At 40.0% G+C, this 12924-nt stretch overlaps 1 protein-coding gene across 1 annotated transcript in view; it reads left to right on the top strand.

The window, feature by feature from the left end:
- Nucleotides 1-11287: 11287 nt before the first annotated feature.
- LOC123976762 (MAP7 domain-containing protein 1-like) overlaps nt 11288-12924 on the top strand; it is a 26486-nt gene continuing 24849 nt past the window's right edge. Inside the window, exon 1 of the mRNA XM_046059109.1 lies at nt 11288-11513. Within this exon, the coding sequence (XP_045915065.1) occupies nt 11288-11513 (226 nt within the window). The remainder of the gene's footprint in view (nt 11514-12924) is intronic.

The following is a 12924-nucleotide window of genomic DNA, read 5'->3' as shown; positions in this document are numbered from 1 at the left end:
GTACACTGAGTCTTCTTGGCCACGTCTCTGTTGAAAAATAGTTGGTAAAATAAAGAAAGGAAAAAGAAAACACAATATGTAATTAGCTGCATTATGGCTGTATATAAACACAACAAAGATTTGCTTGCAGACTCTGTTCCAGGCTGTGATGCAGTAAGTGGTCAGTGTCTGAAGGAGGCTGGTGGTCTGCGGCAATGAGAGAAATAAACATGCTGCAGTGCGACTCATTGTTACTGCAGACCTCTGTTTGCTTTTTGTTTCGGTCTTTTGTTTCACTTGTTGTTTCTGTTTTATTTAAGTGAGTGTTTCTTTGACATTATCTCTACTTTTTATTTAGGCATATTGGCAATAATAAAAAATGTTCAATACTTTTTAATACCTTATAAAACAAAAGAAGCCAAAGATCACAAATGTTAAATGTTGTCTCAACCCAAGCCAAACCCTTTGTGTTAAACCTGCAGTGAGTGAACAAAATTGACATATTATCTCATATTATCAACCATAGTAAGTTCTGTTTTTGGTCTCCACCAACTACTATGGGAAATATCAGTTGCTAAATGATCCACTGTGTTCACCAGCAAGTAGCTGACTTAGTCTGTTTGGTTCTGGACATTTTATCTAAGCTTTTTTTTGCTCAAAACATCTGCATGTGGCTAGAAACAGAGTTGATGAGAGCAGTGACACTGAACCAAAACATTAAAGTTGCGACCAGGAAAAACAAAACAATGAAGTGAAAGATGCTAAAAAGCTACCAGGTGATAATTCTCTGTAGGTTTTTTGCAACTGAGTCAGTCTGTTGCTACTCTAAAATTACTGCTCAGCTCCTTCTCTTCCTTGTTTTGGCCTTCAGCATAAAGAAAAACATACCTTATGGTAACTTGTGTTTATTTACACCATTTAGCTTGCTTACTGTTGCTATGTCGTGGAGATTATCTAATGATGAGGTCATGACCAAGGAAGTGAAACTCTCTGACTACAGCCTTTGTTGCAACAAATCTCACCTGAGCTATTTTCTCCCTGTCTTGTAGACAAGCTTTTCTCAGCACTTGCTATTTAAAAATGGTTCAAAATTCTTCCCCTTTCCTGGTTGCGTCACCTTTGACCTTATTTTTAGTATCAACACTTTGCTGTTGAATAGAGAAGGAGGAAAATGTGAATAATAGATGATCCATATATGATTCATGCTTGGCTCTGTTTTATTTCTTTGTGACTGGGTAACCCACTTCTTTGTGGTTAAAAGCATCTGGAGATCCCTCCTGTTTGCAGTGGAGTAACATCCTGTCGCTTGCCTCTTGTGATTCTGACTCAGTCTATTTTAGCTCTCATGTTCAAACACTCTCTGTAGTTCTTGGTTAATCCATTCGATACCTTGTCCTGGTTTTTTTGCCCTGTATTCAAAGACAGGGGAGGAGTTGAGATAAAGAGAATATGGTCCTTCGCGCTGATGTTTATTATACTATAAACCAGCATCTTGGGTCCTGATGAGTCAATTTTTTGGATGTGTGGAGGCAGAAAATAGGTTATAGGGGTTTGTTTTACAGAGACAGTTCACCCAAATTATCTTTAAGGGTTTCCACGCAGATTTATTTTCTTAGGTTTTTAAGATATCTGTTTTCAAGATTTCTTTGACAAACTCAATTCCTTATTGTGAAATGTTATTTTATCATTCATTTTCTAATGGATTTTCATGTCATTATAGATATTTTTTTCAAAATGCCCTTTTCGTAACATCTGTTCTTATTTAATTATGTCATTTTTTCTGATAACACATTTCATGTCAAGTTTTATTTCATAATATAGCTGACTTTCGCTGACTTGATAGTAGGGTGACCAGACGTCCCGAAAAATCCGGGACTGTCCCGAATTACGAGCAGTTGTCCCGACTCCTGTTTGTCCCGAAAATTAGACATAACATGAGTTTTGATTATAGCCTAATTAAACATTAAATGGCCTACTGATCGTTGTATAGTTCTTTTGCTCCAGCAGGGGTTGCAGGTGATCTGGACATTGTGTCAACAGCGTTGTTATAGCCACAAAGTAACACTCTGCTCTTCCCCTTTTTGTTTTCTTGTGTTTAGTGGAAGTTACAGTCACGAGGACAGGGAAAGTGTAGCTTCAGGCAGCCAAGGCGGAGAGATCTGACACACGCGATGCGCAGACAGATGTGACACTGCGCTGATGATATGAATAAAACAAAAATAAAAATTAGGTCAATGATTTACCTACATATCCACAGTTGTTGGGTTTTTCCTAATGACCGACAGGCGACTTCATGAACAAAAATACAAAAATAATTAATTTTAGCGTTGTGTTTTGTTTTTCACATGTTAATGTTCATTGACACTCAGTGTACCGGTGCCTTTCAGCCGATCATGTATTTTTAGCCTTTTACGGTAGCAAGCTCAACAAATGCTACCAAATTTAGCTAATTAGCACCTTTTAGCTAGAGCAACAACAATGTCAACATTATTGCGAATGAATCAAATAAAGTACACTTAACACAGTATCTAAACTTCTGTAGCGTTTAAGCCCTAGCTTAACAAGACTGCTCGTGCTGATTTATTTGTGTTTATCTCCTCTAAAGTAAGCTGCAATCGTTAGCATGTTCCGGCTAACTAGCTTACTACTTATGGTAAAAGGAACTTCATTATGTGCAGGTACAGGTTATGTAACCTGGAACATCCATTGCATTAATCTAACCACTGTGTTGCTTGTCCAAGTACTTTTTTTTCTATAGTAAGCATCTAAATCATCCAAGGGGTAACTTTGTGTTAGAATGAATAACATTGTACATAATAGGGTTAACTAGCTCTAGTCGAGAGTTTCTGGGTTCCACTATATCCCAGGACCTGAAATGGGAGCCCAACACTGACACTATCATCAAGAAGGCCCAGCAGAGGATGTACTTCAGCGTCAGCTCAGGAAGCTCAACCTGCCTACGGAGCTGCTGATCCACTTCTACACAGCCATCATCCAGTCTGTCCTCTGCACCTCCATCACTGTCTGGTTTGGATCTGCCACCAAAAAGGACAGGAGCAGACTACAACGGACAGTCAGGACTGCAGAAAAAATAATCGGTGCCAACCTGCCCTCCATTCAGGACTTATACTTTTCCAGAGTCAGGAAAAGGGCAGGAAACATCACTGCAGATCCATCTCACCCCGGACACAACCTGTTCCAGCTCCTCCCCTCTGGTAGGCGCTACAGAGCACTGTACGCCAAAACCAACAGACACAGAAGCAGTTTCTTCCCACCAGCCATCACTCTGAAGAACAGCTGTTTTCTGACCCACAGTGTCAGGAACAATTCCTGTGCAATAACCAAGTAACTCTGTCTCTAATCAGCCACCTGTACAATCCTGAGTCAAATTCCTCATATCTGTACACATACCTGGAAATAAAGCTGATTCTGATTCTGATTCTGATTCGTAGCAAATATTTGCATATTTAAGACCCTTTTACAGAGTTCTTGCTTAAAACTTAAACTGGAAACATTAAAAAGTCAGCCAGAGAGGTTTTTCAGCATTGTCCACAGCTGACACACAGTAGTTTGAGACTAAGTGGTCTGTAATTGAAACCGAGCTTTAAAATGAAGGTTCTTCTTCTTTCATCAGTACAGAGAAGCCACATTTCTTCTTCTGTGACAGTGATTAGTAGCTGTGCATGTTGTTGCTGCGACTTGGAACTCATTGCAAACACAGCTGTTGGTCTGGTGAAGTCTCACAGCGTAACAGTGAGGAATCTGAGGGGTTCAAATGTTCGTGCAGCATTTGTTCGTGAGGGGAAGTTTTCCAGTGCCATCAGAGGCAGTGGTGTGGTTGACAGTTTGTTTGTGCTTTTTCTATCATGCATGCTTGAATTTTAACTCACTGACCTTTTGGTTTAGTCCGTTCTTATTGTTATTTGTCATGAGACGGAGCTGGGGAAGTGGATTTTCAGTTTAGTAGTATTAATGTACAACAGATTCCTTTCTCCCGCTGCTGTTGAGGTGTAAATTGGTGTACAGAATAAACTAAACTGGAGTCGGATGTTTTGGCTGTTTTTGCTCTCAGCACGAAAGTCCCAAGAATGTTCTTCCTCTGCTTTTCCCTGGGGTGTGGACAGTTGTTGCACCAAGGCTGTTTCCGTTTTTTCCATCCATAGAGGAAGAAGTGGTGGAGGCGTACTACAAAGGAACATGCACTCTTTGACAGTGTTTAAGCAGTCAAACACGTCCTGCAGAAGGTTGTGAAATGAGAAGTGAAACAAAATGTCTTTTTTTTGTTATATTATTGCAATTTCCTTAGTCACTTCATTTGAATTTGTGCATTTTGTGGAAATCAATCAAATGTTTTACTGTTGCGTTGACAACACATACAGTATTTAATCTCTTCTTGGATGGTTTTGATCCATTGATTCCCTTGCACATGCAGGCCACACAGACACATGCAAAAGACACACATCTGTTGTATAAACACGTGCAAGAGAAATGTGGATGCCAGGGATTCCTGAGGTTGACCTGACCCAGATCCAACATGTCCCACTCATCACAAAGACACACGCACATGCGTTCATGTGCTGGCTCTCTCATGCACATAACTCCAAACAGAAGAGTCTGACCTGCTTCACACAACATGGGATGGGAAAAACTGCTCTCCTCCACCTTCCAAAAAAGACTTATTAAAGAGATGGTTCCCTTTTAATATTTAAATGCATCCCCAGTGGCTGTAGGCACATGTTTACAGGGAGTAAAATAGTTTGATGTCATTTAATTTTACAATCCCATGTTAATGTTAGAGTAAGCAACTTTTGCATACTGTTAATAAAATATTTACAGTATGCACACAGTTGCCAGTTTATATGGTACAACTAGCTAAACCTAATGCGGTCAAATACAACAGTTCTGCAGTAAGTCCTTCCTTCATGAAGGTTTTAGGACAAAATATTCACACACATTGAAACTTTCAGTGAAATCCAAGTTTCCCAATGGTAATTACAACTTGGATGTTGATGTGAACAGTCGAAAGTCGACATCTTTCATAGAAGGCATGGTTGTTGTGTTGCAGTAGATTAAGCATAGATGTAAATAATAAAATTAATGATGGGTTAATTTAGTTTAGCTGTTTTGGTTTCAAGGTCCTGGTATTGTGCATGCTGGCTCACACTGTCACACAGTCATGGCTTAAGCCTTGTCACACTTCAATACAGACAAGGACAGCTGTGGACTTGCACTTGGACAGCTGACGCACACGAGCTTCAATACAAACTACAATTGATGACCTGCATATGCAGACACAGAAAACATGATGGCGACATACTGACAGCAAGACGAAGAGCTCCTCTGTTTGTTGTATTTGGATGAACAACATGTTAAATGAAAAAAACAGTGTGTGTGACTGCTTAACAAAAATAGGAACAATGAGGAAACATTACATACTGTAAATACACTGCACAAAATAAGCATCCATGCACATTCACAGTCAGCACCTGGTCACAAATTTGTGCATGGGGGATTCTCACAGGGATCTTCGTCAACTAATGTGGACGTGGGCAGATTTACATCACATAGACCCTAGTGGCCCACTGACGCAGACACCATGAACTGACTTTTACTGGGACACTTGAGTAAAACAGAGACATCATCAATGTTATGAGTATTTTTTTGAGATACTGCCTTTATGCGAAAGTGGACAGTGGACATGAGTGGGGACAGAGGGGTAGGCAAAAAAAGCTAGAATCGAACCAAGAATGTGGAAATCTCAGTAAATGGGATGTGTCTTAATCACTAGGCCACCATGACGCCCGTTAAAAGTGCATTTCTGTGCGGTTGCCACTAAAAACTGAGCTCAATAAGGCTTAGCTTCACTTCCAAAAATCCTTCTAAACTGTGTACAAAGAAGTAAGAATTTGTTTGCTCAGTTGTGTAGTGAGAAAAATAGTAACATTGATTGCCTGACCCACTTACCAACTTACCGATGCCACCTGTGGGAAACGCCTCCCCTCTTACAAACTCACCATGTTCGTTCTGCTTGTACTGTTAGTTCTCTTCATCACCTTCAGCCCAACTGCCATTTTAGAGCCAAGATCTACCTGAAAATACTGAAACAAACTGTTTCAATCAGTGTTGTCTCTCAGTCCCTCTACATGCACATAAAACCCAACAGCTGTCTCATCTGTTCCAGAAGCCTTTAAAAAGGAATTCTGGGAAATGCAGTGCAACAGAGCTACAAGTACAATACTCCTTTAGCTGTCTGAGGGAAAACAATGTTAGATTATCTGAAGGCTGGATTCCACCAGGCATGGCTGTGTCATGTTCCAGCTGTGTTGTGGCCACATGAGCTGATCAAGGCCATTCTAGACAGTGCTTATGGTTCCACCATATGCGCGCAACGCATCTCGGAGGTGGCCGTCCGCTCTGCTCCAACGAGAATACGCAGATAATCTAGTTTTTACAAAAGTTGCATCAAGCTGCATAGAGTGCCTAATTCTGCCCCCTATTTCTGAAGAGATATGTACTTAAGTCAAAGGAAATCATTCTGGTCAATTTCAAAATAAAACACCCTGTACAGCCTCCTGATCGTATATCAACAATACATTAGACAATTAAAGAACCCATTTAACTACGTAGTCTACTTATCCATTGTAGAAGTGCAAAAATCAAGGAAAAATTCAACAAAATCAGGCAAACTGGGTTGCATACGCAACATTATAGACCAGTACCCGGTGGTATTCAATGGTAGGGTAAACAGATTTAAACAGACCATCATTAGTAAATTCAGCTGTGGTTAAAAGTCAATGTGGCCAAGTTTGGCGAAGGGTTTGGCAGGTTACCAACCCTCATCTGAACGTCCTTCTTTGTTTCATTCTGTTATTGGTTAAAACAGTATTTACGCCAGATGGATTTGGATTTTACCAGCCAATGTGGCCCACACACACACACACACACACACACACACACACACACACAAAGTTTAGTTTCCTGCTTGCTTTAGTCTACTCCCTGCACAGTAAATCTGGTGTACCACATGCTGCAGTTTGTGGTCACTGCGCCATCCCAAGGTGCCTCGACAGAAGCCAGCCCCTTTTATGGCCGACATTCTCAATATGGTGCTTAACGCTATTTATAAACCAAGAGTCTGTCACAGTGGCACAGAAACCTGAGATGGCAGTGGAGGGACGATGAGATGGGGGGGTGAACATCATGCTGAATTTGTGTTTCTGTGTTAAATGGAGTCTGTCACATGAATTGCTGATCACGTGCGATAAGATGTACTTGTTGACTTGACGCTGAACATGTATTTCTGCAGGGCTGTATGGAATGTCATTATTGTTGCAGGGACACCACTGAAAACATGTCCTTTAATATTAAGGCTGCATGTTTCAATTATATATTATATTCAAGGTATAATCCCATATTATACTAATTTTCACGATTAATAGGTAGTTGTTAGTATATTGTAAGCAATTGGGAAAATTTGTCATTGAATTTCATCTATAATTATTGTTTAGGAAACAGTTGCATACTGTTAGTATATGATGCAAAACTCCAGTTGTTAACGGGACTTTCTGATTGACATTATATTGCAACAAACTCCTAATATTGTTCTTGCTCTTATTTCTATTTGGGGGATGATCATTCATTAAGTTTTGGAAATAGAGTTCTCATAATGCTTTGGGGGATGTAAACAGGAAGTATAATGGATTCATTGAGGTATATGCTGCTACAACTTGAGCCCCATTTTCTATTGCATTTACCGGTATGTAAATTAACACATGATTAAAAGTATGCCAAATTAGCTAGTAGCAGTTCCTGTTTGCAATGTACCTTGAACGTACAGACAAGTATCACTAGATTACTTTGATACTGAAGAAAACATAAAAATTTGATGTTTCTCAGGCAAGTGCTGGAGTTATGGAGTTAAATTTTTTGGACATGTATTTGTGATCTACCTCCATACATAATGTTATTGTTGGAAAGTGTAAGTCACACTGAATCTAACAACATTTTTGGCACAAATTGAGGTAATGTGTTTTAAAGGAACTTAAGATCCTCCATGAGCTGAGTGTGTCAGTGATCTGACTTAATAATGCTAGTTACTCGGCAGTATCTGTGTTTACAGTTGGCTCACATTAGGCTAAAATGTATCCATGTTAAGTTGCTGGTCACACTGGACCAAGTACGCCTGTAGCAGTAAAGCCCCTGAAAGTATTGAATTGAACAAGGCTTTGCTTCATTGCTCATGAAGCAACCTTTCAGGGAGGGAGAAGATTTTTCTTTTTTCAAAAGTTTATGCTGTAGTCTTGCTTTAACACAACTCCTATCATTACTCCTTACTTACTTACAGTGCAGTTTAGATGCAAGAAAATACAAGACAGCCTCACCCATGCAATAGTCAACTCTGCTGCATAAACTTGAGTCATAGGGTGGCCGTCACTGTGGAACCTGGTTTACACTCACAGTAGACATCAAATGTGTTTGGTGATAATCCATAGCAATCAATATGCAGTACAAAAAAAACCTTTTTTTCCTAGATTTTTGTAAGCATCTAAACTCAGAAAGTGGAACATTAGACCTGGATAATAGTCCTGCAACCCCAAAAATGATCATATATGTAATAATCATTTTCCGCAGCAGACTAATAAACAGACAGTAATGTTGGGTGTTTTCAACTCATTTATTTCAGTGAATGCATTGTTGACCTTAGAATAATGTAGTCTACTTTTTTGACAAAGACAACAAAGGCACACCCCGCAGAAAGTCTTAGGGTTGTGCAGATGTCATCTGTTTTTGTTCAGTATACACCATTAAAGTTCAATTTATCCATCCATAAAAACATGGACATTATACTGCTCCCCTCCTATTCAGCCAATGATGATTACCAACACATTGGAAATGAATATCCATAAAATAAAACTATAAAGAAAGACAACAGCAAACCATACTTCACAGTAAAATCTGTTTAAAGAAGGAGAGGGTAACAAAGGGTTTTATGTGTATCATATTTTTCTGACAGTGTTATGGTTGCAGTATAATCAGCAAAACTTGTTAATATACTTGTTTTTTGACTGTTTTGGACTTAGTCTTAGACTCTTTTTATCCCCCAAGAATAATTATAATTCTAGGAATTTAAGTGAACTTAGTTGTCTCTTTCCTAATTTGGAATCACAGTGTCTCTTACAGCCATGTAAGGGTGGTAAACTGATCAAATTCGAACAGTCAGCCAAACTTGGTGAACAAGTAATCTTCTCAAGTAAGGAGGAACAGTGCAATCCTCTTTTTGCCAAATCCTAATCCTTTTTTCAACATCAGGTGCAGTGCCATCCTGTTTGAACATAATTCTGCATCTTTTTTTCTTACAGTTGCTCTTATCTAAACACACATGGGGCTCTAATACACAGCCTATTATTATTCCTCGATTAGTATTCTATAGTGCTACCTGTGCATTAAGCTCTGTGTTGAAGTAGCTGGAGGTAGCTGGAGAGGAGCCCAGTGTTAATCTGTGATTTATGTGGTTCAGTGAGCGTTTGGACGGGCCTGAGAAGAGCGTCACGCTCCATCTGCCCACTGTTGGCTGACTTGAGTGGAGATCTGGCTGCAAGCCTGCAGCTTCTCACCTTCCTACCTCACTATCTTTGAGCTCCCGTCTCATTATTTCTCCAGCTATGGGCCTTAGCTGTTTCTGTCTTTATCTCTTCTCCCTTTTGTCTTTTCAGATCCTACACTCCCATTTTTTCCTCCTCTGTCATTATAAAAATAGCCAGCTGCACCATTTTTCCGTTCTCTCATTGTCCTCCTCCCTATAAATCTCTCTTCTCACCCTCCACATGTCCTTGTAGAAGTGCACAAATTGTCCCTTCTTCTTCTTCCTGCTCCAGCCCCCCCTCCGCCTGCCCTCCATGCGTCATTGCAGCTCTGCATCAGTTTGTCACAGACTTCTTCAGTGTGACAACCAAAGAGGGATAAAGGGAGAGGGGGACTCGGCAGCAGTATCAGCAGGGCGACGGGGTGTGAAAACAAAGTCAGAGCTGGGATTAAAACAGGATGTGTTTTGAGGCGTTTTGCTGGGTCGGAGGTCAGGACGCCTGGCCTCATGACCGGATCTTTGGAAAGCCATCAGTGTTGCTTGTGTTATTTGGCTAATTATTATGGCTCCAAGGACTGATAATTTTATCGATAATGTGGGGGTACTCTTACAACATTACGTGTCAAGTCTGGAGGAGTTACATGTTAATAGATGTAAATGATGCCTAAAATTCAGGATATCTGGCTTCTGCATTGCTTTTGACTATTTACTGATTTTAAATTTGTCTCTCACAGGTCCCCCACCTTTATGGAAGTGCAATAGTAAATCTCTCAAGTACTGTTTTGTCTGTTTAATCTATAAAAGGTTGGAAAATATTACAAAACCTCAATTAAAATGTTCTAAAAGCAAATTCAACGTCTTCATATTGCTTGTTTGGTCTGACCAACAGTTTGAAACCCCAAATTTAATTTACAATAATTTGGAACAATATATACAATGATATATTTTGTTTAACAAGTATTTGATTATGAAACATTTTGTTGATTAATTCACAGCTTGAGAAACCAGGAACATTTTGTGCCCCACAGTGAAGTCAAGGGATTTATACATTAGTTTAGGTGGCTCTATGGGAATAATTAAGCCAGTCTATCATTAATTATCCCCATGATAATCACTATGTAAGCAGTTCTTCTTTTTTAGGGAAGCAAGCTGAAATAGACTTTCACAACAATCTTCAATGCCCCCCCCCCCAGGAAAAGTCAATGTGTATCTTTGCCTTGATGTCTTACTTTTACAGTGAATGTGTTGCTTCGGCGACACTCCTTAAACTCAGATTTACTCCCACACTTGTGTCTCACCTTCCGCTGGAGCGTTTAACACTGTTGACAGGAGGCCTTTTCTCTGCAGGACTAAAACCTTCAGGGACGGAGGGGGAAGTGTTGCAACTTGCTGTGGATCGTCTGATGTGTGTGAATTGTGCGTGAAAGAGATGTTAGTGATTTCTAATGAGGCGAGAGTGTTGTGTAAATGAAGTCACAAAGTGATTTCATTGTTTAAACTGTGGGCGTGTTGGAAGCATCACCTTGGAGACTGCACTCTAATGTTGAATGACACGACAGAAAGATGTCACACAAAAAGTATCAGTGACATCACAAAGAAAACAATGTACATAGATTATCAGGATGAGTTACTGTTGTGATATATTAGATAATTAAAGAAAACATCCACTATCAGGTGTAAATTCTGTTTTTCACTCTGGTATCTTGTTATTAATCAATTTGATACATGTTCTGTCTTCCAGCTCTGCCCTTGCAGACAGAGTCCATCCAGAGTGGGGACAAGTCTTTGGGGAAGGACCCTCTGACTTCAGAGGACTCAGCCGTCACAGACCTCTCTCCTAAAACAGACTCTAGCCCCCAAACAGAGACCCCGACCAAGACCGATGCCTCCTCCAAGACAGATGCCAGGCCCTCCACCCCAGGCACCAGCAGCAGCCCTCAGCCCAAGAAAGGTAGACCTATGGATGGTTGTGTTGGTCAATATTTGTAATATATGCACATGAGTCTTGGTTTAGCTTCTAAAGTCCAAAACAGCAACATTTGCCTAACTTTAAACCATCAAATCAAACCATATGTGATTGTTGAACATTTCATTCCTAAACCATGGGGAATAATGTTCTGTTAGAACAGCCTCCACTCTTCTTGGAAGACTTTCCACAAGGCTTTGGAACCTGGCTGCAGGGATTTGCTCCCATTCGGTCACCAGAGCATTGATGTCGGCCACTGCTGTTAGGCGATGAGTTCTGGCCCTCAGTCGCTGTTCCAGTTTACCCCGAAGGTGTTGGATGGGGCTGAGGTCGGGGCTCAGTGCATGCCAGTCAGGTTCTGCAACAACAAACTGGGAAGACCATTTCTTAGTTGGTGCACCTGACTTTGTGCACAAATTCATTGTCCTTTTGAAACATGAATGTTGCCACAAACTGTTGCCACAATGTTGAAGTCAGATGATTGTCTAACATATAATTGTATGTTATAACATAAACCTTTCCCTTGGCTTTAGTCAACCGTTAAAAATACCCCCAAAAGTACAGAGAAGTCTAGGCAGTGAACATCAAACCCACATTTAATATATTCTATACATTATTACTGAATTTTTAAAAATGAAACAGTTTGGCCAGCTCAGTAACTTGTGCTTTTACTGGCAAGTTAAGAAATGTATATGTCCATTATGTGTAGAATTAACATCTTTCAAATTATAAAAAACGAGACAATCTCTGTGTTAGTTAACAATGTCAACTAGGGAGAAATTTTCAAAGTCTTCACACTATGGCTTTGACTGTTTCCATGCTAATATTTATTAGCAGCCTTTAGTTTGATCTTTGAGATGATAAGCTACTTTTCTGGCAATAACTTATGAGAGGGACTTACGTAATGTGCAGTACTGGCACTTGTGTTCTTTATTTGCAGGCATCAGGCAGACAGAGTGCTGTCAGTTAGGATACTGGGTTTAGGTATTAAAAGGTAATTAAGGCAACAACAATAACAATTAACAATATAGTAGGGAGATATTGGATTCAAATGCATTTCAACCAGACATAACACAAGGTCATAGTTGCCACAATGTGGTGTTATAATGGCAAATAAACAATAACTGTAACAGTATAAACCATTTCACTCTTTTCTGTTACAATCTGGTCTGTTTGCCACCCCTTGTTTCACAGTATTAGCTGTTTAATAGCCAATGAACTGTAAAATGTGGAGTCAGCATTTTCTGCTACTGCTGCTGGCCATGTGACTGTGTCAGACTGTGGGCTGATTTGTTTTTTGATCAAAATCTGCTTCATGTTAATCGTCAGCTGCTCCTCATAAAACACTGCAGTGCCCCTCACATGCTTGGGGGGGGGGGGGGGGGGGGAAAAAAAA

Source organism: Micropterus dolomieu, linkage group LG09 (genome assembly GCF_021292245.1).
Source record: "Micropterus dolomieu isolate WLL.071019.BEF.003 ecotype Adirondacks linkage group LG09, ASM2129224v1, whole genome shotgun sequence".
Classification (NCBI taxonomy): domain Eukaryota; kingdom Metazoa; phylum Chordata; class Actinopteri; order Centrarchiformes; family Centrarchidae; genus Micropterus; species Micropterus dolomieu.
The sequence above is the reverse complement of the archived record's forward strand: the minus strand, read 5'-3'. Positions and strand labels throughout refer to the sequence as shown.